At 37.8% G+C, this 26,460-nt stretch overlaps 1 protein-coding gene across 1 annotated transcript in view; it reads left to right on the top strand.

Annotated features, from left to right (window-relative positions):
- The window catches only part of ACAT1 (acetyl-CoA acetyltransferase 1), a 29,186-nt gene extending 3,179 nt beyond the window's left edge, over nucleotides 1-26,007 (top strand). Inside the window, exons 2-12 of the mRNA XM_027563841.1 lie at nucleotides 12,900-12,947; nucleotides 14,281-14,398; nucleotides 14,672-14,767; nucleotides 14,974-15,074; nucleotides 18,417-18,560; nucleotides 18,994-19,144; nucleotides 20,142-20,237; nucleotides 22,084-22,197; nucleotides 23,012-23,076; nucleotides 24,879-25,036; nucleotides 25,545-26,007. Of these exons, the coding sequence (XP_027419642.1) occupies nucleotides 12,900-12,947; nucleotides 14,281-14,398; nucleotides 14,672-14,767; nucleotides 14,974-15,074; nucleotides 18,417-18,560; nucleotides 18,994-19,144; nucleotides 20,142-20,237; nucleotides 22,084-22,197; nucleotides 23,012-23,076; nucleotides 24,879-25,036; nucleotides 25,545-25,665 (1,212 nt within the window). The 3' untranslated portion in view covers nucleotides 25,666-26,007. The remainder of the gene's footprint in view (nucleotides 1-12,899; nucleotides 12,948-14,280; nucleotides 14,399-14,671; nucleotides 14,768-14,973; nucleotides 15,075-18,416; nucleotides 18,561-18,993; nucleotides 19,145-20,141; nucleotides 20,238-22,083; nucleotides 22,198-23,011; nucleotides 23,077-24,878; nucleotides 25,037-25,544) is intronic.
- Nucleotides 26,008-26,460: the final 453 nt, after the last annotated feature.

Raw genomic sequence — 26,460 nt, 5'->3', positions numbered from 1 at the left:
CTGCTTATGTTTTCCTCTAGGGGTTTTATAGTGTCCAGTCTCACATTTAGGTCTTTAATCCATTTTGAGCTTATTTTTGTGTATGAAGTTAAGGAATGATCTAATTTCATTTTTTTATATGTGACTGTCCAGTTTTCCCAGCACCCTTTGTTGAAGAGATTCTTTCCAACGTTGTGTAGAATCATCTTTGTCATAGATAAATTGACCATGGGCTTATTTCTGGGTTTTCTATCCTGTTCCATTGATCTATATTTCTATTTTATGCCAGTGCCATACTGTTTTGATGACTGTAGCTTTGTAGTATAGTCTGAAGTTAGGAGTCTGAGTCCTCCAGCTCCCTTTTTCTTTTTCAACATTGCTTTGACTATTTGGAGTCTTTATGTCTCCATACAAATTTTGAGATTTTTTTTTCTAGTTCTGTGAAAAATGTCATTGGTAATTTGTTAGGGATTTCATTGAATCTGTAGATTGCCTTGGGCATTAGTCATTTTGACAGTATTGATTTTTCCAACCCACTACAAGGGTATATATTTCCATCTGTGTATATCTTCTTTAATTTCTTTCATCAGCATCATATAGTTTTCAGAGTACAGGTCTTTTGTCTCCTTAAGTAGCTTTATTCCTAGGTATTTTATTCTTTTTGATGCAATGGTAAATGGAATTGCTTCTTGAGTTTCTCTTTCTGATCTTTTGTTATTAGTGTATAGAGATGCAACAGTTTTCTGTGTATTAATTTTGTAACCTGCAATTACCAAATTCATTGATGAGTTCTAGTAGTTTTCTGATGGCATCTTTAGGATCTTCTATGTATAGTATTCTGTCATCTGTGAGCAGTGACAGGTTAACTTCTTTTCCAGTTTGGATTCCCTTTACCTGTTTTTCTTCTCTGATTGCTTTAGCTAGGATGTCCAAAATTATGTTGAATAAAAGTGGTCCTTTGCCGGGGACCAGCACCGGCTGATCCAGGGTATTCGAAGGAGAGACGGCGTAGGCGAAGATCAGGAAACAATTGCTTAATTAAATGTTAATTAAGGATATAAAGACTAATAGAATGAGGATAGCTCAGTGAAGAAATTCAGTGGAGAAAAGAGGCTGAGTAATTCAGCCAGAAGGTAAGAGAAAGAACGACATGGTGAGACCAAGTTTCGGTGAACAAGGCCCGCACTTTATTTTCCAAAGTAGTTTTTATACCTTAAGTTATGCATAGAGGATAATGGGGGAAGGGGTAGAGTCAGGCAGCAAGCCAGGCTTTCTTCCTGCAAACTTATCATATGCAAAAGCTTAGGTGATTTGCATCATCTTCTGGCCCGGAGGCCTGTTAACATTTTAAGACCTTCTCTTCAGAAAACTTATTTTTCTCTAAAGGTGATTGGTCAGGAGCCACCCTCCAAAAGCATTAGATAAAGTTGCATTCCTACAGAGCAAAGGTGTGGTGGGCTATAACAAGAAAAAGAATTAACTCAAGGGTCCCAGGTTACAAACATTAAAGCTACTATTTACACCAATTATATTAATCAATACACTGCCAGGGACACAGCAGGTAAGGGATATGGAAACTTAGCAGCAAACATTGGCCCAACAAGTGAAAATCCCTTCACCAATACAATTTCTAATCAATCTTTTAACTACTCAAAAGAATCTGTGTTTAGACAGTTTAGAAGATCTCCTGCCTCTCACAGTTGGGAGGCTCTGAACAATCACATGTGGCCGGAAAAACCTATTCAGGCAGGCTAGAGGATTTCCAAAGGAGTTTGTAGGTTAAACACTGTCACACCCAGGAATTATTAACTGGAGCTGTAAGCTAACTCTTTTTTCAGAGAGGTAGTGGGAGTCAGAGGTGTAGGTGAAAGCACAAAGCAGAAAGTAGGCAGACTCTGGTTTTGGGTGTAAATGCTCGAGAATTTCCAGGGGGACTCCTGAGGCTCGATCCCGCCTTTGCGTGTGCCGAGCCTCCTTCCTCATGACCTTTGTCATGGGCGGAGTTCCTCACGCTGGCTACCGGCAGTGATAGAATTCCAGTTGAGCTATTCCAGATCCTGAAAGATGATGCTGTGGAAAGTGCTGCACTCAATATGCAATATGCACTCAATATGCAATATGCCGGCTCCCGGCAGTCCTTTTCATGTTTGTCTTGTTCTTGGTCTTAGAGGGAATGTGTTTAGCTTTTCACCACTGAGTTTGATGCTAGCTGTAGATTTGTCATATCTGGCCTGTTGAGGTATATAGCCTCTATGTCCACTTTCTGGAGAGTTTTTATCATAAATGGGTGATGAAATCAAAAACTTTTTCTGCATCTACTGAATGATCATATGGTTTTCATTCTTCAATTTGTTGATGTGGTGTATCACATTTATTGATTTGGGGATGTTGAAAAATCCTTACATCTCTCGGATGGATACCACAGATCATGATCTCTGATCGCAGTGTATGATCTTTTTAATGTATTTTTGGATATGAATTGTTAGTATTTTGTTGAGGATTTTGGAATCTATGTTCATCAGTGATCCTGTCCTGTAAATTTCTTTTTTGTGGTATCTTTGTCTGGTTTTGGTTTTGGGGTGATGGTGACCTCATAAAATGAGCTTGGAAGTTTTCCTTCCTCTGCAACTTTTTGGAACACTTTCAGAAGGGTAGGTGTTAACTCTTCTCTAAATATTTGATAAAAATTCAACTGTGAAGCTGTAGGGTCCTGAACTTTCGTTTGTTGGGAGGTTTTTAATCATCGTTTCAATTTTAGTGCTTCTGATTGGCCTGTTTATATTTTCTGTTTCTTCCTGGTTCATCTGAGGGAGACTGTACCTTTCTAAGAATGTGTCCCTTTCTTCCAAGTGTCTGTTTTATTGGCATACCGTATTTATAGTGGTCTCTTATGACCCTTAGTATTTCTGTGGAGTCAGCTGTAGCTTCATTTTCATTTTTAATTACTCTGATTTGAGTTCTCTCCCTTTTTTTTTTTTTTTTTGATGAGTCTGGCTAATGGTTTATAAATTTTCTTTACCTTTCCAAGAACCAGCTTTTAGTTTTATTGATCTCTGAGATTGTTTTCTTTGTCTCTATTTCATTTAATTCTGCTCTGATCTTTATGATTTCTTTCTTTCTACTAACTTTATGTTTGTTGTTCTTTCTCTAGCTGTTTTAAATATAAGGTTAGATTGTTTAGTTGAAATTTATCTTGTTTCTTGGGGTAAGATTTTATTGCTCTAAACTTCCCTCTTAGAACTGCTTTAGCTGTATCCCATAAGTTTTGGACCATTGTGCTTTCATTTTCATTTGTCTCTAGGTCTTTTTGTTTTTCTTCTTCTTTGATTTCCTCAGTGATCCAGTGGTTGTTTGGTAGCACACTGTTTAGCTGCCAAGTGTTTGTGTTTCTTCGAGTTTTTTTCCTTGTTTATTTTTAATCTCATAGTGTTGTGATCAGAAAGGATGCTTGATATGATTTCAGTTTTCTTAAATTTACTAAGGCTTGCCTTGTGGCCCAGCATGTGGTCAATCCTTGAGAATGTTCCTGGTGCACTTGAGAAGAATGAGTAGTCTGCTGCTTTTGCATGGAATGCTCTATAAATATCAATTAAGTCTGATTCATCTAAAGTGTCAATTAAGGCCTGAATTTCCTTATTGATTTTCTGTCTGGATCATCTGTCCATTGATGAAATTGGGGTATTAAAGTCCACCCCATTATCATGTTACTGTCAATTTGTGCCTTTATGTTTGTTTGTATTTGCCTTACATATTGAGGTGCCTATATATTTATAATTGTTATATCTTATTCTTAGATTGAACCCTTAATCATTATGTACTGTCCTTCTTTGTCTCTTATAACAGTCTTTGTTTGAAAGTCTGTTTTGTCGGATATGAATATTGCTGCTCTAGCTTTCTTATGATTTCCATTTGCATGAAATACCTTCTCCCATCCCCTTACTTTCAGTCTGAAAGTGTCCATATGTTTGAGGTGGGTCTCTTGTAGACAGCATAGATATGGGTTTTATTTTTTTTTATCCACCCAGCCAGTCTATGTCTTTTGGTTGGTGCATTTAATCCATTTACACTTAAGATAATTATTGATGTGTATGATCCTACATACATAGGACTTCGCAGGTGGCTCAGTAAGTAAAGAATCTGCCTGCAATATGGAAGACCTGGATTCGATCCATGGGTAGGGAAAATTGCCTGGAAGAGGGCATGGCAACGCACTCCAGTATTTTTGCCTGGAGAATCCCCATGGACAGAGGAGCCTGGCGGGCTGCAGCCCATAGGGTCACAGAGTGTCAGATGTGACTGAGCAACTAAGCACACACAGCACATGATCCTGTTCAGTTCAGTCCTGTCTGACTCTTTGCAACCCCATGGACTGCGTACGCCAGGCTTCCCTGTCCATCACCAACTCCCAGAGCCTGCTCAAACTCATGTCCATCGAGTCCGTGATGCCATCCAACCATCTCATCCTCTGCTGTCCCCTTCTCCTCCTGCCTTCAGTCTTTCCTGGAATCAGGGTCTTTTCCAATGAGTCAGTTCTTCACATTAGGTGTCCAGAGTATTGGAGCTTCAGTTTCAGCATCAGTCCTTCCAGTGAGTGTTCAGGACTGAATTCCTTTAGGATTGACAGGATTGATCTCCTTGCAGTTCAAGGGACTCTCAAAAGTCTTTTCAAATACTGCAATTCAAAAGCATCAGTTCTTTGGCGCTCAGCTTTCTTTATGGTCTAACTCTCACATCCATACATGACTACTGGAAAAACCATAGCTTTGACTATATGGACCTTTGTTGGCAAAGTAATGTCTCTGCTTTTTAATATGCTGGCTAGGTTGGTCATAGCTTTTCTTCCAAGGAGCATGTGTCTTTAATTAATTTCATGGCTGCAGTCACCATCTGCAGTGATTTTGCAGCTCAAGAAAATAAAGTCTGTCACTGTTTCCATTGTTTCCCCATCTATTTGCCATGAAGTGATGGGACAGATGCCATGATCTTAGTTTTTTGAATGTTGAGTTTTAAGCCAACTTTTTCACTCTTCTCTTTCACTTTCATCAAGAGGCTCTTTAGTTCTTCTTTGCTTTCTGCCATTACAGTGTTCTCATTTGCATATCTGAGGTTATTGATATTTCTCCTGGAAACCTTCATTCCAGCTTGTGCTTCATCCAGCTCGGCATTTCACACAATGGACTCTGCATATACATTAAAAAAACAGGGTGACAATATACAACCTTGACATAAACCTTTCCCAATTTGGAACCAGTCCATTGTTCCATGTCAAGTTCTAATTTTTGCTTCTTGACCTGCATACAGATTTCTCAGGAGGCAAGTAAGGTGGTCTGGTATTCCCATCTCTTGAAGAATTTTCCACAATTTGATGTGATCCACAAAGTCAAAGGCTTTAACCTCGTCAATAAAGGAGATGTAGTTGTGTTTCTGGAACTCCCTTGCTTTTTCTGTGATTCAGTGGATGTTGGCAATTTGATCTCTGGTTCTTCTGCCTTTTCTAAATCCAGCTTGAACATCTGGCATTTTTTGGATCATGTACTGTTGAAGTCTATCTTGGATAATTTTGAGCATGACTTTGCTATCATGTGAGATGAGTGCAATTGTGCTGTAGTTTTAACATTCTTTGGCATTCCCCTTCTTTGGGACTGGAATGAAAAGTGACTTTCCAGTCCTGTTGCCACTGCTGAGTTTTCCAAATTTACTGGCACATTGAGTGCAGCACTTTAACAGCATCATCTTTTAGGACTTGAAATAGCTCAGGTGGAATTCCATGACTTCCACTAGCTTTGTTCGTAGTGATGCTTCCTAAGGCCCACTTGACTTTGCACTCTAGCTTGACTAGCTCTTGGTGAGTGATCATACAATTGTGGTTATCTGGGTCATTAAGATCTTTCTTGTATAGTTCTTCTGTGTATTATTGCCACCTTTTTTTTTTTTATTATCTTCTCCTTCTGTTAGGTCTATATACCATTTCTATCTTCTATGTGCCCATCTTTGCATAAAATTTTTCTTGGTGTCTCTAATTTTCTTGATGAGATCTCTGGTCTTTCCCATTCTATTGTTTCCCTCTATTTCTTTGCATTGTTCACTTAGGAATGCTTACTTGTCTCCCCTTGCTATTCTTTGGAACTCTGCAATCAGGTGGATATATCTTTACCTTTCTCCATTTCCTTTCACTTCTCTTTTTTTCTCAGCTATTTGTAAAGCCTCCTCAGACAACTATTTTGCCTTTTTGCATTTCTTTTTTTGGGGTGGGTTTTGATCACTGCCTCTTGTACAGTGTCGGGAGCCTTGTCCGTAGTTCTTCAGGCACTCTGTCTATCAGATCTAATCCCTTGAATCTCCCTTCTGCTGTATAATCATAAGGGATTTGATTTAGGTCAGACCTTAATGACCTAGTGGTTTTCCCTACTTTCTTCAATTTAAGTCTGAATTTTGCAATAAGGAATTCATGATCTAAGCCACAGTCAAGCTCCCAGTCTTGTTTTTGCTGACTGTATAGAGCTTCTCCATCTTTGACTACAAAAAATATAATCAATCTGAATTTGGTACTGGCCATCTGGTGATGTCCATGTATAGAGTCTGCTCTTGTGTTGTTGGAAGAGGGTGTTTGCTATGACCAGCACATTCTCTTGGCAACACTTTGTTAGCCTTTGCCCTACTTCATTTTGTACTCCAAGGCCAAATTTGCCTGTTACCTTAGATATCTTTTGACTTTGTACTTTTGTATCCAGTCCCTATGATGAAAAGGACATCTTTTTTTGCTGTTGTTATTTCTAGAAAACCTTGTAGGTTTTCATCAAAGACCTTCAGCTTCTTCAGCATTAGTGGTTGGGGCATAGACCTGGATTACTGTGATATTGAATGGTTTGCCTTGGAAATAAACAGAGATGGTTCTGTCATATTTGAGATTGCACCAAATACTGCATTTATGACTCTTGTTGAGAGCTACTCCATTTCTTCTAATGGATTCTTGCCCACAGTAGTAGATATAATGGTCATCTAAATTAAATTCTCCCATTCTGGTCCATTTTAGTTCACTGATTGCTAAAATGCTGATGTTCAGTGTTGCCATCTCCTGTTTGACCACTTCCAATTTACACTGATTCATGGACCCAGCATTCCAGGTTCCTATGCAATATTGTTCTTATAGCATCACATTTTACTTTCACCATTAGACACATCCACAACTGGGTGTTGTTTCTGCTTTGGCTCAGCCTCTTCATTCTTTCTGGGGCTATTTCTCTGCTCTTTTCCAGTAGCATATTGGACACCTAGTGACCTGGGGAGTTCATCTTTCAGTGTCCTATCTTTTTGCCTTTTCATACTGTTCATGGGGTTCTCAAGGCAAGAATGCTGTGGTGGTTTGCCATTCCCTTTTGCAGTGGACCGTTATATCATATGTATGTATATGTAAACCATATATATCCATAATAGGGTGATACTGCTTGGGTTTGAAATCCCATGTCTGCACCTTGTTGGCTCTGTGACTCTAGGCAGGTTACTTGACCTGCCAGTGCTTACATTTCTTTACCTGTAAAATAAGAATAATGATACCCACCCATTAGCTTGTTCTGTATATAAAACATGCTCCATATCCATCTGTTTGTATCCACCCCACTTGTGACCTCCCTAGCGTTTGCCACGTGAGCTCTTGCCCAGTCTCCTTCCCCTTTTCACTCCTGCTCCTACAGTTATTCTGTACACTTCAGCCAGAGTGGTCTTTTTATAATAGTAAAGCCTTCAGTGGCTTCTTGTTATACAGACTAGAGTCCAGACTCCTTCTCAGGCCCTGTTTGGTCACTGCTTGCTTCTTTAGTCTCAGCCAGACTGTCTGTTCTCTTGAGTATGTGGCTCCCACTACACGAGTCCACTTTTTCTACTTATGCATGTGTCACGTTTGTTCCTAAGTCAAGGCCTTTGTCCTAGTTCTTCCTAATGCCTCAGATGCTCTTTCCCTAGACTTTTCCCAGGCCGATTCTCTTAATATTCATTTTCTCAGCTCCAGTGACACCTCCAGAGAGCCCTTTTCTGACCATCCTATGTAAAACAGGCCCTCATTCTGTAACTCATTATCCCATTTTGTTGACTTCAAAATGTACTTACCCTACCTGAAATGTTTTTCAGAGGTACTAGTAAGACCAGACTTTGTTTATTTGTTAAGTGTTTCTTGTCATCATTGGGATAAAAAAATAAAATTAGTCTCTTCTTGAAACTCACAGGCTGATAGGGAGACAGTCAGGCTAGTGAGGGAATTATATGTTCGGGAAAATAGAGCATGCTTATAGGTGTGCTGCAGAAGCTAAGATTGAAGTGCCTGCCTGCATTGTCAGGGGTGGTCTCTAGAGTGCTTGGAGCAGATGAGCTGTCCTTGAAAGATGATTGTGACATGCAAATAAAATTTAAGTGGCCATGTTCATTCATCATGTGTCTTGATCCTACTATAATTTTGCCATTCCTGGGATACTTAATGAGCTCTAGGCATTATGCCAAGTGACAAGGATATAACAGTGAGCCAGGAAGGTGGAAGAGAGGATTCTTGTATTATGTGCAGAGAAAATAAATATATACACCTTGTATTTACACAGTATGAGAAGTGCTTTAGAGGAAATAATCATGTTGAAATAGAAGCTGACTTAAAAGTAGTCAGGGAGAGGTACTGTGTGGTTGTGTTGTTTGAGCTGAATCTGAAGAACAAAAATGAACCAGGCAAGGCAAGCTGGAGAAGGATTGTTAAGTGGTAGAGACACACTGTAAAGAGCTTGAGGTGGAAATTTGTTCAGAACAAAGAGGAGGCTGGTGTGGCTGGCACAGAATAAGAGTGGTATGGATGGAAAGAAAGTCAGGAGCCAGATCATACCATCCAGGTCATTAGGAGCTCCAGTTCCAAGAGCCAGGAATTTGTAGAGTAAGGGATAAACTTTGGATATCATTCCAAGGGCAGTGGAAAGCCATCACAGGATTTTAACCAGGAGAATGATACAAACTGATTTATGTTTTGCATGCACGTGTGTGTGTGTGTGTATGTTGATTTTGCTTTTTGGTCCATACCATGCAGCTTATGGGATCTTAATTCCCTTGGGATCTCAATTCCCTGATCAAGGATTGAACCTGAGCCACAGCAGTGAAAGTGCCAAGTTCTAACCATTGGACCTCTAGGAAACTCCCTGATTTACGTTCTAAAAACTAGATGCACTGAAGAAGGGAAATCGGGGATGCAGGAAATGAAGTAGAGGCTGTAATAGTGGCAAGAAATGGAGGCTGTGTAGATGAAGTAAAGTGGAAGAATTTAGGTATATTTTAGACACAATATTGACAGTACCTGTGATAGAATATCTCTGACTATTAGGCTTAGATGGAGGGTGAGTCCTTAGATTTTTGGCTTAGCTCCTGGGCAGATTGTGATGTGATGTCCTCAGGTGGGAAATACTGGAAAGAAACTAGTGTTCTAGCGTGGCAATTGAGAGCCATGTGCTGGACAGTAAAATCAGGCTAATCAAGTTGGCACTTGGATATATGAGTCTGGAGGTCAATTGAGTGGTCAAGACTAGAGATAGAAATTTGGAAATCATCAGGACATAATTGCTGTTTAAAGCCGTGAGGCTAGATATGATTATGGAGACAGTTAAGTTTGAAAATGAAAAGGGGCCTGTAACAAAGCCCTGGGACATTCCAGCAGTTAAAGGTTGGAAAGGGAATGATAGGGAGGCTGAAGAAAATAACTAGAGAAATAAGAGGTGGACCACAAGATTGTGTTAAGATGGAAGCCAAGAAAAAGGGTTTGGGTAATGGTTTATACATATTACCTCATTTCATTCTCACAACTACTTGTGCAGAGTATTTTAGAAAACCAAGGTTAACACTAAAGAATACTCAGTTTCTCAGTCTGTCGAAGGATGGGATAAGGGGAGGGGAGGGAGACTCAAGGGAGGGAGCATCATTACAAACAAAGCTAATGGAAATGATAGAATTCCAGCTGAGCTATTTCAAATCCTAAAGGATGATGCTGTTAAAGTGCTGCACTCAATGTGGCAGTAAATTTGGAAAACTTAGCAGTGGCCACAGGACTGGAAAAGGTCAGTTTTCATTCCAGTCCCAAAGAAGGGGAATGCCAAAGAAAGTTAAAACTACAGCACAATTGCACTCATCTCACATGATAGCAAAGTCATGCTCAAAATTATCCAAGATAGACTTCAACAGTATGTGAACTGAAAAATTCCAGATGTTCAAGCTGGATTTAGAAAAGGAGAGGAACCAGAGATCAAATTGCCAACATCCATTGGATCATAGAAAAAGCAAGAGAATTCCAGAAACACATCTACTTCTGCTTTATTGATTATGCCAAAGCCTTTGATTGTGTAAATCACAACAAACTGCAGAAAATTCTTCAAGAGATGGAAATACCAGACCACCTTACCTGTCTCCTGAGAAATCTGTATGGAGGTCAAGAAGCAACAGTTATAACTGGACATGGAACAATGGACTGGTTCCAAATTGGGAAAGGAGTATGTCAAGGCTGTATATTGTCACCCTGCTCTTTTAACTTATATGTAGAGTACATCATGTGAAATGCCAGGCTGGATGAAGCACAAGTTGGAATCAAGATTGCCGGGAGAAATATCAGTAACCTCAAATACGCAGATGGCACCACCCTTATGGCAGAAAGTGAAGAGGAACTGAAGAGCCTTTTGATGAAAGTGAAAGAGAAGAGTGAAAAAGCTAGCTTAAAACTCAACATTCAAAAAACTAAGATCATGGCATCCTGTCCCATCACTTCATGGCAAATAGATGGGGAAACAATGGAAACAGTCACAGACTTTATTTTTTGGGGCTCCAAAATCACTGCAGATGGTGACTGCAGCCATGAAACTAAAACACTCTTGCTCCTTGGAAGAAAAGCTATGACAAATCTAGCCAGCATATTAAAAAGCAGAGACATTACTTTGCTGACAAAGATCTGTCTAGTCAAAGCTACAGTTTTTCCAGTAGTCATGTATGGATATGAGAGTTGGAGTATAAAGATGGCTGAACATTGAATAATTGATGCTTTTGAGCTGTGATGTTGGAGAAGACTCTTGAGAGTCCCTTGGACTGCAAGGAGATCCAACCAGCCCATCCTAAGGAGATCAGTCCTGAATATTCATTGGAAAGACTGATCCTGAAGCCAAAACTTCATTACTTTGGCCACCTGAAGCGAAGAACTAACTCATTGGAAAAGACCCTGACGCTGGAAAAGATTGAAGGTAGGAGGAGAAGGGGACGACAGAGGATGAGATGGTTGCATGGCATCACCGACTCGATGGACACGAGTTTGAGCAAGCTCCAGGAGTTAGTGATGGACAGGTCCGTGGGGTCTCAAAGAGTCAGACATAACTGAGTGACTGAAGTGAGGCAGACTCAAGAGACTCACTCATATATATGTAATTGTGACAGATTTGCATGGTTATATGACAGTAACCAACACATATCTTTAACTAATTTTCTACCAATTAGAAAAAAAAGAAAAGGGAAAACTTAGCTGGTAAACCCAGGCTCTTAACCACTGTGGGTGTTTCCCAAGAAAGAAAAGTGAGTCCCAGGTTGCCATGAGGATGAGATGAACATACCGAGGTCTTTATTGGATTTTGCTATCCAGATATTGTTAATCTTGCTCAAAGCCAACAGTAGGATAGATAAAAGCCAGACTGAGTGGACTGAATAGTAAATAGGAGGTGATGACAGGAGACATATTCTAGATAACTTGGAGGAGCTAAGAAATGGGGTGAACGCTCAGTGGAACTCTGGGTTAAGAGATGTTTGTTTGTCTTTAATTCTTTTAGTTGGGAGGAGCCAGAGACTATTACTGTGCTTGCAGAATAGTCGAGGAGTAAAGGGGATGAATGATGGAAGAGGGAATGGTTAACTGAAGATGTGGCACCTTTGAAAAAGCAACTGAAATGGGATCCTGGGCAAAGTGGAGAGGCCCAGGGAACTTAGTTAAAGAGAACCAGAAACTTTAAAGTGGTTTAGAAAAGGCTCTTTGATTGCAAGGAAAAATATCCACACTAGCTAAGTAGAAAGTGGTTTATTTGAAGATACACGCTAGGTAAGCTCTTGGACATCCAAAGTTAGGAAATAAAGTGAAGCTGGCCTTGGTGTGGAAGCCTATCTAGAAAATCATTAACTAGGTTACCTTGTTTTGTCTCTTGTAGTATGCCATGGTCTTTCCTTCCTTTCCGAGTGTATATGTTACATTCCCTTGCTTCTCTGGTTACTCATGGCTTTTCTCTTTACTGTAACCTCTGCTTTTACATGGCATTGGCCCTTTCACTTCCAGTGCCCATCCTCCAGATGATCAGGTTTCTCAGAGTGCTAGCTTAGTTCATTCCATTTGTGAAATGGGGCATAGTTCATTCCGTTTTTGGTCCATCAGCTCTGGCCAGTGGGAGGAGGATGGGAATCACCTTGTAGGTACTTAGGGCTGTCCCTCCCAGACTCTCTGAGTAAAGGGTGTAGTTGGAAAGACAATGACTGGCATGTTTACTACAAGTAGAAACTTAATTCAAAGTTTGGTCACAGATAATATGCTCAAATCTTTTAGTATAAGTAGGTTATATAAGCAGCAGCCCAATTTGGGCTTACTTAATTTAGAACTCAGATTTAATTTAAAATTACATTTTATAAAGTTTATGCTTAAAGGATTAGAAACTTTAATATGATAAACTTATCAGAAGTTAAAACATACATTTCCAATGAATAGTTAATCAGGTAAGAGTATTGCAAAAGTAGTAATATTTAAATTTCAACAGTAATATATGCTAACTGGAAAATTTAGAAATAAAGGTATAATGCATAAAAAAGAAATTACCATAATCCCATTACTGAGTAATATAAAGTGATATAGATTAATACTTTTTACATCATAACAGATATTTATATTACAGGAAATAAGGTATGCGGAGCGAAGTTATGTATCAAAACCCACTTTGAATGTAAGTATAAATTTAAATGTGCTTTAAAGGAAATGTAGTCAATTAAAAACTGCATATTCTTACTGCATGTATAGGTGAGTGTCAACTTGATAGTTAATTACTGAAACATTAAGTCAAACTCCCTTATTACCATAAAATTTTTTAGATCTAGTGCCCTGCATAATTTCTGCTTCTTCCCCAATCACTGTCTACTGTAAACAGCCTTCTCTAAAATTAGGCAGTGTTCTTCCTTTACTCTCGGGGACCCCTGGTATATTGTACTGGTACATTGCAGAGGCCACATGGAAGATACTAGAAGAAAGATGCTGAATGAGCTGGAGATTAGACAAGAAGAACCATTACTTGGTCACCTAATGCTTTCTGAAGGGTTCTCTCTTTGTTTCATAGGGATTCCTAAAAAGACTTAGTAATAAGCTCCAACCAGAATGTAGAAAATGGTTCTCTTATTATCTATGATAAATTATGTATGTATGTATTTAAGAGAAAGTAGAAAGCAAGTGTAAGGAGAGAATTGTTAAAATAGTGTTTTGCAGTGTTTAAGAGAGTTTTTATCTATTTTTTCTTCAATTTTATGTTGTCTTATTAATAGTTTAAGAAGTTATGCCTGTGCGACTTCCCTGGTGGTCCACTGGTTAAGAATCCACCTGCCAATGCAGGGGACAAGGGTTTGATCCCTGGTCTGGGAAGATTCCACATGCCGTGGGGCAAGTCAGCCCCTGTGCCAGAACTACTGAAGCTCGCACGCACTAGAGTGCATGTTCTGCAACAAGAGAAGCCACTGCAGTGGGAAACCCAGCACTGCAACCCGAGGGTATCCCCCATTCACCACAATTAGAGCAAGCCTGTGTGCAGCAGCAGAGACCCAGTGCAGCCAAGTAACAGATAAAATACAAAGAAATTATGGCTCTGGCTGTGTCCCAGTTAAGCGGTGTTGCCCCTACTAGCATGCAGGTTCTTAATTCCTAGCCTAGAGTTTCCTTTCAGTGAGGAAGCCCATTAATTAGGATTGTTTATTACGCAGTTCACAAGGGTAAAGTATTCATTTCTTAAATTTTGACTAAGTAATAGAATTGAAACTTATGCTTATGGTCCATGCCTATTTTAGGACTGGTTTGTCTTAGTTTTCTATTAGGTTTTAAGTCATAAAGTGCTAGCATTATACTGGTTTTAGTGCTGTTCAAATGCTGAGATTATTTTCATCTTTGATGAATAATTAGACATTCATAAAAGTCTGTTTCTTGAATAATGTATCTATGAATCATGTTTATTTATGAAAGATGATTTTGATGAAATATTTAAATGTAATAATTTTTACCATCTTCTGTCTTGCCAGGAAGTGGTCATAGTAAGTGCTATAAGAACACCCATTGGATCCTTTCTAGGCAGTCTTTCCTCTCTGCCAGCCACTAAACTTGGTTCCATTGCAATTCAGGGAGCCATTGAAAAGGCAGGTCAGTAGTTGCTTTACTTTTTGTGTTGAGAGGATAGTGATTCATTGGAACAAATGTTTATTTTGCACTTACTATATACATAACACTTAGAAATGAATTAATGAATGCATTTTTGAATTCTCTTGAAAAGAAGTCCTTGGACTACAGTGTTAGTAATAAAACTCAAAATTGACAAAAACCATTCCTGCTGTATAATGTCATGTACTTTACTAGGTAATTACTAATTATTGAGTTGAATAAAATATGGAAATGCTTCTTGCTTTTTTAAAAAAGGGATTCCAAAAGAAGAAGTGAAAGAAGCATACATGGGCAATGTTCTACAAGGAGGTGAAGGACAGGCCCCTACAAGGCAAGCAGTACTGGGAGCAGGTACTAGGAATACATTTTTGCGTTTATACTTGAATGTTTGACATGGCGAAATGGAGGTCATTTCAGCTTAAATAGACTGTAAATGCATAATAGACTTATATTCGCCAAAGAAATGTTTCAGATTACAGTTTAACATGCTCTATTTTTATCATAGTTGTATTTGAAAAGAATCTGTTTTTCAAAAGTATGATTTATATTGGTTTTAGGCTTACCTATTTCTACTCCATGTACCACTATAAACAAAGTTTGTGCCTCAGGAATGAAAGCCATCATGATGGCCTCTCAGAATCTTATGTGTGGACATCAGGTAAGAAATACCTTCTTTTCCACTTTATAATTAAAATAATATGCAGTGCTAAGAAAACACTAAAAACCTAAACATATTCCTACTTTAGAAGTGAAATTCTTTCTCGTAAGTGCAGTTCCTGTGTTGTTTCAGACACTGAGGAGTGTTTGGATTTCAGTTCCATTTAAAGTAGAGGTTAGATTGATAGCTGAAGTGTCTCGTATTAAAAGTAGTTTCCAGCTAGGATGTTTTAGTGCCCCCTTTCACTTAGAGATTCTGGGGGATTTAAGACATCATAAATGTTGTATTTGCTAGATTGAGAAGGGCTTTCATTATAAATGAGAATAAGGTGCTTACCCTGGGGATCAAATCATTGATTGAGCCCAGAATTGATGATTGATTTGTAGTGCCTCATGTCCAGGTTTGGCTGTAAAATTGTGCGGCTTTCTATTGGCCTTGATGATTTTGATTTTGTTTGAGACTGGGCAAGAGACAGGCTGCTCAGCAAATAATATGTTGCATCAGGAGACTAGACCTAGACTCAGAACTAAGAGTTTATCAGATCCAAGCCCTTTTTTCAGTTGAAGAAAGAGGTTGAGATGACTACAAACATAGTTACAGGGCTTACATTAGAAAACAGGTGTCCCTATCCCTGTGTAGTGCATTCTGGCCTATCAGGGCATAATACACCAAGGTAAAAACCAGTTGTGAGGTGTCTGCAGATTATTTCTTATATATATATAAGAATCACAGTTTTGCATACCCTTGCTATTGCTCATCCCTTGCTTTGTTTCCAGTTGTAAGGCAAGGCAGAGGGGGAAAAAAGAGAGTGATACCTGATACGTATGCTAAAAACTGAAACGGTTTAGAAAATTATAAAATGAAAAATCTTTCTTCTTACCCTGCTCTACGTGTCTAATTTATTCATCACTTTCTTGTATATTCTGCCACCTAAGAGCAGAGAAACTTGGGGCAAGTTGCTTAGATTCTGTGCCTCATGTAATATCTTGGAGATCTTTCTTTATCAGCACCTGAGATAGTATTCTACTGAACTGAACAAGTATAATATATTCTGGGGGTCCTTATTGAATGGATATCTAGGTTGTCTCCAGTTCTTCTCTGTTTTAAATAATGCTCCAGAGAGTACCCCTATGCGTGTATCTTTGTGTACTTATAAATACTTAAATCAACTCTTAATGCACTATACTAAACATTATAATGTAGTGGTTAAGAACGGAAAGTCTGGAGCCAGACTAATTTCAAATCCTAGCATTGCCTGTCATCAGCTGAGGAATTACATGTGGACATTCACTGGAGACAGGTGAATAAAACATTAAAAAAATCTTATCATGTGTAGGTCTTTCTTTTGGAAAAATTCGTAAGAGGAGAATTTCAGAGTCACAGATTTCAAAATTTGGATATTTGCAAATACTTTCCATAAAAAAGTTATACCAGTTACATATTGTCCAAAGGTTGTGAGAGCTTGTTTGCTTATAATAAGGTAACACTGACATCAGGTATTACCAAACCAAACCCTAGTCAAACCAGTGGGTGAAAATGCTCATGAGATTGTTAGGTGTTTGAAAACTGAATGACAAGAATAATTTTGTCTCAGTTGATTCTTTTGTGGTTCTCTAGCAAATGCTTTTAGTTAATATTCTTGATTCATATCTATATTTTTAAAATTATCTGACTTAGAGGAATATTAGGAATTGCCTTATTTTGAATATTATCTAATGATCAATTTTATTTAAGACTGTAGAACTGATAACGATTTCCATCACTTATTTTCATCATCCCCAGGAAATACTCAGTATTTCAGGATAACAGAATAAAACTTATATGAGAACTATTTGAGACTCTCCATATTTCAAAATAGGCAAAATATTTAGGTTTCTTTGGTACGGAGTTTCTGTTTGTCTTTATTCCTAATTAAAGATTGTGAGAATATAACGTTAGTTTTAATTTTATGTTTACATTTATCTTTTATATTAAACTTTGTTTCAAATTAGCCTTTGTAATGCAAATGAATTTTCTCTTGTTGATCTGTAATTACAGGTTGGTTGATTAATATTTACTAAACTTCTATATATGCCAGGCACTAGTTACATAAAATAGATATGACAAAGTTTCTGGCCTCAGAGGAGCCAGAAAGGCCTCACTAGTTTAGTGAAAAGGTTTGACATATAAATATAGCTACAGTACTGTGTAATATTATTAATAAAAGGAATACACAATAATTGGGGAACACGAAAGAAGGAAGGGAGACTCTTCCAAAAACGGATAGGGGGGAAAAAAAGGGATAGAAATAGGTAGTCAGGGAAAGTGGCTGACAACTGATTTGTTGGGTTGAAGGGGCTGTGTCTTCATTAGTTTTAAAGGAAATGACAGTGTTTTTCTTGTTGGTGAATAGGTCAGAAGTGCAGAGGTGTGTGAATTAGCATGGTATCTTTGAAGACCTTGATTTTTTTTTTTTTTTTTTCCCTTCTTGGCCTTACGGCATGTGAGATCTTATTTCCACAACCAGGGATTGAGACCATTCTCCCTACCGTGGAAGTGCAGAATCTTAACTGCTGGACCACCAGGGAAGTCTGTTTGAAGACCTTTAAACAATTCTGTATGACCTCCACTCGTGTAGGTCCAGGCATGAGACTGGAAAGGGAGTGAAAAGTCAGATTGTAAAGAGTCTTATATACTGTGCTGGGGAGTCCTTTACAGAGTGGAATGACCAGATTTAGTCTAGCCAGAATGACTCCAGATGAGTGTAGATGACACTTGGATGCAAGGAAAGGCTTTCTGTCAGATGACCAAGTTAGAAAGTTATTATAGCTGTTTGGAAAGAGTTGATGAGGAGGATCACAATCAAGGAAGTAGGATTATTTCTGAGAACTGAGATTATATTTTTGGCAGTGTCAGTGAAATGAAGGATTTAGAAGAATTTCAGAAGATGGTTTTACATTAAAGATTCTTATTACTGTCTGATTCTGATCTTAATTATTACACATTTCAGACCATTTCCTTTTACCAGAATCAAGAGGGTACTTCTTATATTGACTGTATAGCGATGTTTCATAAAGTTCATGTAGAATCCTTGTTGCTGTGTAAAGGGTATAATGGATTTGCAACTACAGTTGATCCATGAACGTAGATTTGAAGTGTCTGGGTCCACTTAACGCACAATTTTTTTTTCAATAAATACGTACTGCAGTTGAGTCTGTGGATCTAGAACTGTGGATAAGAAGGGCCAACTGTGAAGTTGCACCCAGATTATCAAGTGTGGAGGGTTGATGTTCCTAACTATGGTGTTCAAAAGTCAGTGGTACCGTTTGAATTAACCCTGGGTTTTTATGTGTTGCTGAGCAGGACGTGATGGTGGCAGGTGGCATGGAGAGCATGTCCAATGTCCCCTATGTAATGAACAGAGGAGCAACACCATATGGTGGGGTAAAGCTTGAAGATTTGATTGTAAAAGATGGACTAACTGATGTCTACAATAAAATTCATATGGTAATTATTGCTTTTTAGTGGAGAAATGCCATCTATACATAATACTGCTTGGTTAAAAAATGTTTTTGTTTTTGTTTTCAGAAACTGAAGGATATAAATATGTTGATTTAGCCATTCATTTTAGGAAAATGTTTTTCTATGCTTATTATATCAGTTTGGCTCAATGTTTTAATAAATTGCCCCACACTGACATAGTGCATTTTCTGACTTCTAATAATGGATACCATAACTATTTAATTATTTCTCCTCAAAATAGCAACTTCTGGGCTAATTCAAGTAGCTGAGATGTGAGTGAGAGAGTTACTGAGTACAGAAAGAAGTATATTTTAAGAACTAAATTTAACTGCTAACCACTGTTTTATGTTATAAAAAGCAAATGTTTTATAAGTTTTGCAGAGTTACTTAGATTCTTTAAAAATTCCAACTTTATCAGGGCAACTGTGCTGAAAATACCGCAAAGAAGCTGAATATTACACGAGAGGAACAGGATACTTATGCTCTTAATTCCTATACCAGAAGTAAAGCAGCATGGGAAGCTGGAAGATTTGGAAATGAAGTTGTTCCTGTCACAATTACAGTAAAAGGTTGAAGGATTATGTTCCAAAATAGATTTTAATTTTTAATAGACTTTACATGTTGCTAAACTTTTTTTGTTGTTGTTGTTGTTGCTAAACTTTTTATGTTTAAGTTTTAAATTGGTACTTTTTAAATTTCAACTGAAAACACTGACACTGCTGCTGCTAAATTAGTAAAGGGAAATGTTGCTAGTTCAGAGATAATTAAACCCAATTTAATATCTGATTCCAACTCAATTGCAAATTCCACTATGCATATTTTTTTGAGAAATATATTTATTAGAACTCTTTCTAATATAACTGATAGACTGTTGAACACATGAAGTAAAAAGGGGGTATTTACTAGAAGGCTAGTTGGGTGTTTGTCCCAGAACTGAAAGATGTATGGCAGCAACCAGTCAGCACTGGGAACTTCAGGGATTGGAAGAGAATGGGCAGCACCATTAGGACATGCTGTCTTGGCTTCTCAGTGCTGCTTTTGTGCTCTCAGCTTCCTCCACTGCTGCCTCCATCTCCAGAGTCCATCTGTAGGGCTCTCAGTCACAGAGGAAAGATACTTTCTCACCAACTGCAGCAGAATAAATCCACAGTATAGACACATTAACTTGGTTTAGGTTACATTTCCATTCTAGACATAATTACTGTGATGAGAATGATGGAAGACCCAAACTTAACCAAACTTACCCAGCCTGCGTCTACATTGGACATCTTCCCGTGGGGTTAGAAGAATGTCTATGATAGAGAATGAGCTCAAGAGAGAAGACAGTGGGATGTGGCTGAATAGAAGATTTAAATTGCATCAAGCTACTTAATAAACTCTTCTTGAAGATACTAACAAATTACAGATGGTAGATTCTTGAGTGGAATTTACTTGGGATGGTATAAGGTATGTGGGCACACAAAGGGAAGCAGAGACTATCAGGCACCTTTTGCACCGTTTCTTACTGAGCAGGTAATTATTGTCTTTACTGCAAAGATGACTTAATTTAAAAGATTTTTGTTTTAGGTAAACCAGATGTAGTGGTGAAAGAAGATGAAGAATATAAACGTGTTGATTTTAGCAAAATTCCAAAGCTGAAGACAGTTTTCCAAAGAGAAAATGGTTAGTATTAAGAAATGAAGCATATGAAAAAAAAAGTGACAGTATACCATATCTAGTTGTAGAACTGCCTAAGGATTTTTTTTCTTTTTTCTTTTTTTTTTGCCTAAGGATTTTTAAAAAGTAATTCTAGAAAACACCTTGATGTTATTTAACATTTTCAGTGTATCAGGCTCAAATGAAATTAACAAAACATTTATTTATCCAAGGTATATTTTAAATTGTTTAATAATTAATACTTTGTTTTTGTGTATGTGTGTTTGAAGTTTTTAAAAATTATTTTTTATTGGAGTATAGTTGATTTACAGTGTCGTAGTAGTTTTTGCTGTACAACAAAGTGAATCAGTTTATATATATATATATATATATATATTCATTTTTAGATTCTATTCCCATTTAAGTCATTACAGAGTATTAAGTAGAGTTTCTTGTGCTATACAGTAGGTTATTAGTTATCTATTTTATATACAGTTAATACTTTTAATATTTATATATAGCCTCTGGAACAGATTGTAGATGACTGTATAATTCAGTTTTTCATTTGCATTTCATCTTGAAAGTTTTTTTGTGATATGAAAGTCAAGTTTACATATTATGTTAAATGTCTATAAGCCTCTGGAGAACTAAGCTGATAGCTCTTTTTTTACTGTTGTTATCTCTAGTCCTCAATAAATAAATGTTGAATGTTTATCTAAATGGGGTCCCAGGGTTCTAAATCCTTCGAGGAGAAAAGGTCACTTCTGCTTTTAAAATTGGCTGTATATAGCTGTGATAATAATCTGAAGTAACTTTTTTCCCCTTTTCTGACTGAGTTTCTCAATGCAAGCTATAGGAGTGGATCAATGTTTTTTTTTTTTTTTTAATATTGTAACAAATTTTCTTACAAGTTTATATTATAAGGAATTTTCTGTCAGTACAGTAGTTAGGACTCTGTGCTTCCACTGCTGGGGACATGGGTTCAATCCCTGGTCAGAAACTAAGACCCCACAAGTCTCATGGCTTGGCTAAAAAAAAAATTATATTGCCAAAGTATATTTTTATAATTTTGGCAGCAGTCTATAGTAGTATCTTCATTGGTATTTATAAGGAGACAGGTTAATTGACATATAATTTGTATACCATAAAATTCTCCTGTTTAAAATGTATAGCTTAGTGATTTTTAGTATTCATTTAACTTCAAGTGATTGTAGAGAAGAAGAAATATCTGATTTTGACACTGATTTGCAAAATGGGATGAGTGTCTGCTCTTTTGTGGATAAGGGAAGATGTAGAGTTAGGAAAAACATGAAGTGGTCCTTATCTTTGATGAATTATAAACCAGAATCAAGGCAATGGCACCCCACTCCAGTACTCTTGCCTGGAAAATCCCATGGATGGAGGAGCCTGGAAGGCTGCAGTCCATGGGGTTGCTCAGAGTCAGACACGACTGAGCGACTTCCCTTTCACTTTTCACTTTCATGCATTGGAGAAGGAAATGGCAACCCACTCCAGTGTTCTTGCCTGGAGAATCCCAGGGACAGGGGAGCCTGCTGAGCTGCCGTCCACTGGGTCGCGCAGAGTCAGACACGACTGAAGTGACTTAGCAGCAGCATCCAGTGCCGTTATGTATGCATTTTGAGCTAGCTTTGAATAAATACAAAAAACTAACATAAAAAGACATACTTACTTGCACTGTGTTATGTACACTTACACGTTTAGTTATGTATGTTTCCTGAGGGCAGGACTTATCTCCATCCATATCTTCATGCATCCAGCAACCCAGTCAGTATTCTGTAGGAATTTGTTAAATTGACCCAAGTGAATTCAGTGTGAAAGAATGTTCTGATGTCATGCTCATTGATACTTTCAGGTACAGTAACAGCTGCCAATGCCAGCACACTGAATGATGGAGCAGCTGCTGTGGTTCTGATGACTGCAGATGCAGCTAAGAGGCTCAATGTTAAACCACTGGCAAGAATAGCAGGTAGAAAATGTTCTGACCTTGTTTATTCTTAAACCCCTGTAAACTCTTCTTGATATTGAGATTCTGTCTCAGTAATACATAGAAGTTGGCTTACAGATTTTTATCTGTAAGTCTTACTTTTTGACATAATTTAGTACACATTTTAATTGAGATAGAATCTCCTTTAATATTTTTGTTATGATTTGATTTATATAAGAGAAAGTTTTCAAAAATCTTTTTCTTCTGGATGATGTGTGGGAGAGTACAAGGTACATGTTTTCCTCTGGCATTGTCAGTTAAAATAAAAAGAATATGAGCTTAGGAGTATGAAAAATGTAATAGTACTGGCATTTATTATTAACTATGTGGTCTCAGCATTTCCTCAGTCTCTTTAAGCATATTTGTAGCTGTGAAGTCTGCCTTGCCTTCTTCATAAGGAGTTAAACAGATACTGTTTTGTTTAGATCATGGTTTCTTAACCTCAGCAAAACAAATAATTGTGTTTTGGGCCTGTTCTATGCATTGTAGGATTTTTAACAGCATCTAGTTGGCAGCATCTTCTGCCCACTAGATACTACAATAAGTGGCATTCCACCTGTTGCAAGAACCAAAAGTATCTCTAGATAATGCCAGTGTCCTGGGAGGCTATTCCCTCTTAACTTCCTGTGTGTGAAAATCAATGTATAAAGTACAGAATCTTAGAAAAGGCACAAACAAATTTAAATATTTTAAAAGGTTAGGAAACTTGAATCTTTGCATTTATATAAGTTGTTAGATATAGCTTTGGGTACTTGTAAAAAAGATTTTAATGACCTTTTTTTGTATATATATAAAGCATTTGCTGATGCTGCTGTAGAACCTATTGATTTTCCACTTGCGCCTGCATATGCTGTTCCTAAGGTGAGAACAAAATAATAGATCATATCTCATTCTGCCAATTTCTGCTTTTGCTTATACCAAGGTTGCATGTTTTAGATTTTAAGTGTTATTCATCTGCCAAAGCATAGCAGTAGCTTAGTTTCAAATCTCACTTCTCCTGAAGAAAACAATGAAAGCAACAAGGATAACAACAAAAGTAAAAGAGCAACACACAAACTATGTCTTCAGTGGAGCAGATAAAACTATATAATTGAATTCCTTAAGCTGAACTCACACACCAAGAATGGTAACCACAAAGTGGGAAGTTGGTGTGGCAGAGAAAGGGGAACGTTGAGAGTCCAGGGTTCTAGAATTCAAAGCAGATACTCATTATTTAGAAGGAGCAGTCTTCTAAGAGGGGAACTGCTGGTAGCTGGTGTTAGAGTAAAACTACAGATAGCAAGAACTCTACTCCAAATTGTCAGTTTGAGTCTTTGTGGCAAGTTGCTAAGGGGTCACATGAAAAGACAAGAGTGTTTTTTTGGTTTAGGGGTTAAGGGATTTCAGAAGACTGCAGCAAATATTCCTTTTCAGAAGTAGAAGGCCACACCCTGAGAGAGAACTTCTGGGGGTAACATCCAGATTTAAAGAGAAAAAAACACCAGAGGGGAATAGGATAGCAAAGGATAAGGAACAACAGGGAGTGATGACGCTCTGTCCAGAGGTGGCAGACCTCAGAAAACCACACAGTTACACAGCTTCTGAAAGTGAATGCATCACACTGGAAAGGAGGGGTGATAAATAGTTCTCAGCTAGATTCTGAGAGTGAAAAAAGTGGCTGCACTTAGGTACCTGTTTTATCTCATGTTGTTGAAACTAGGGGAAGCTGTTTGAGCTCTACAGCTTTGAAAACTACCTGAGCCTGCTGTTAGAATAAAGCAAGGAGGAGGGAAAGTTTCATGTTAATTTTTTTGTTGCTCAGAACAAAAAAGTTCTAAAGATAAAGGGCTCTAGCAATATTTTATAAAGATAAAAGCATAAAGATAACATCTGCAATAGCTGAGGAACTATCAGAACAAGAAATCATAATAAGATTTTAAATAAATCATTCACAATGAAGACACAATAGCTCTGAATAACTGTGCCCCACATAACCCAATGGAACCTTTTATAAGGCAGAAACTCTAGGGGATGCAATGAAAAATTATTAGATATTAATGGAACTCTTTTGACAGGTAAGGGCTTCACAGGTGGTACAGTGGTAAAAAATCCTCCTGCCAGTTCAGGAGACACAAGAGTCATAGGTTTGGTCCCTGGGTTGGGAAGATCCCCTGGAGTAGGAAATGGCAACACACTCCAGCTTTCCTGCCTGGAGAATCCCATGGACAGAGGAGTCTGGTGGGCTACAGTCCATGGGTTCGCAGAGTTGGACACGACTGAGTGACTGAGCATACACACACACACACACACACACACACACACACAATACACCTCTCTCTTTGACAGATAAAGAACCTAGAACTAAGGAACATATAATCAGTAAAGTAGATCTTAAGAGTACATGTCAAGTATGTACCCCCAAATAAAGACTATGTGTTCTTTTCCATGGAATGTTCAAGATCGATGGAATGGTTAAGAAAATTGTTTTCTCTTTTCAAAATAGAAATATGACAATGCAAATAAAGATGAGAAATTAAGGAATTTCCTGGTGATCCAGTGGTCAGATTCCACACTTCTACTGCTGGGAGCAAGGGAGACACAAACAAAAATTGCAGAATTTTGAGAAGATAAAGTAGGTTTTGACTTAATTATCTGAACATAATCTTTATTTTTTTCAAATTCAGGTTCTTAAAGATGCAGGTTTGAAAAAAGAAGATATTACTATGTGGGAAGTAAATGAAGCCTTTAGTGTGGTCGTACTAGCAAACATTAAAATGCTAGAGATGGATCCCCAAAAAGTGAATATCAACGGAGGAGCTGTTTCTCTTGGACATCCAATTGGGTAGGTAAAATCATAAAGAAAAAGAAAGCTAGGTTAATGGCTATCTTTGTGTTTCTCTCTAAATTTAAACTGCTTCGTGATAATGCCTGTTGCTCTTGGTTTACCGTTTTTTCTTCCTTCTCATCCTTCATAAGCCAAATACCATTTCTGATAGGATCCCCTCTGAACACAGAGATCTGTCACACCTGTTGCTTGAAAACTAATGTTGTTTTATGCTGAAGAAGATAATTTAAGATTGAAGATTATGTTTGGGCTTTTGTGGGGCTTCCCTGGCTGTCCACTGTTTAAGACTCTGCACTTCCACTGCCATGGGTAGGGCTCAATCCCTGATTGGGAAACCAAGCTCCCACATGCTGCTCAGAGTGGCAAAAAAAAAAAAAAGCTGTAACCATTCTTGAAACAAGTCTCCCAAGTTAAAGTAGTTAAATTCAGCTATAAGTCATGGCTAATTTGGTTATTCACACAGTCTATAAACCATTAAAGTACCAAAATGCTTTCTTAATCCTAGGATGTCTGGAGCCAGAATTGTCGTCCATTTGGCTCATGCACTGAAGCAAGGAGAATATGGTCTTGCCAGTATTTGCAACGGAGGAGGAGGTGCTTCTGCCATGCTGATCCAAAAGCTGTAGACGACTTCTGTTGTCTAAGGCGACAACCCTATGTAGCTAGAAAGGCCTGCTATAATCAGGGTGACTTCTGTCAGAATAATCGAGTCTGCCTGTATCGAAACAATTTATTTAAATTTTGATTATTTTCAACTCTTTTTAAAAAATAAGGTAAAAAGATCAAATCCCAAAACCTTTTGAGATTATAGAAGTTTTTTCTTCTTCTTTACATTTTTGATAATGTTGAACAGATTTTTGTTATAAAGCTATATTGTTTGAAATACCATTGTGCATGATTGATTATGTTAGTGACTTATAAGTAGAAGCTTCCATGTTAGAGAATAAATCTTAATTTATATTTCTGAAGATTGTTAAAGATTAAGTGAATATTACCTGTCACTAATTTAGATTTAATAGACTCTTCAAAGTGAGAGTAATTATTCTGTGCAAACTAGGGATGTCTTATGTTATTAGTCAAGAAGCCAAAGACATTGTGTGTAGTGTTGCTAGAAATAAGAGGAACCCATGCACTCAGGTCTGAAGTGGGTGCAATTTCTCATAAGCTCATCATTCAGAATTTGTTGGGGGTGAGGTTAGGGATTTTGTTTTCATTACTACAGCAGCACAGAGAGTGGGAAAGAAGGTGGAAACTAAATTGCTCAACGGAATGGATTTATGAAGAGAAGAGATTGTCATATTCAGGGTGCTACAATGCCTGTTCTTAAGCAGAAAAAAAAATGCAGCATAAGTATCCTGTGTTGCATCTTATCTAGAAAAAAAAAAAAAACACATTGTAGGCAGGGTCTATGCACACCGACC

This window comes from Bos indicus x Bos taurus, chromosome 15, assembly GCF_003369695.1.
Source record: "Bos indicus x Bos taurus breed Angus x Brahman F1 hybrid chromosome 15, Bos_hybrid_MaternalHap_v2.0, whole genome shotgun sequence".
Lineage (NCBI taxonomy): Eukaryota > Metazoa > Chordata > Mammalia > Artiodactyla > Bovidae > Bos > Bos indicus x Bos taurus.
The sequence above is the reverse complement of the archived record's forward strand: the minus strand, read 5'-3'. Positions and strand labels throughout refer to the sequence as shown.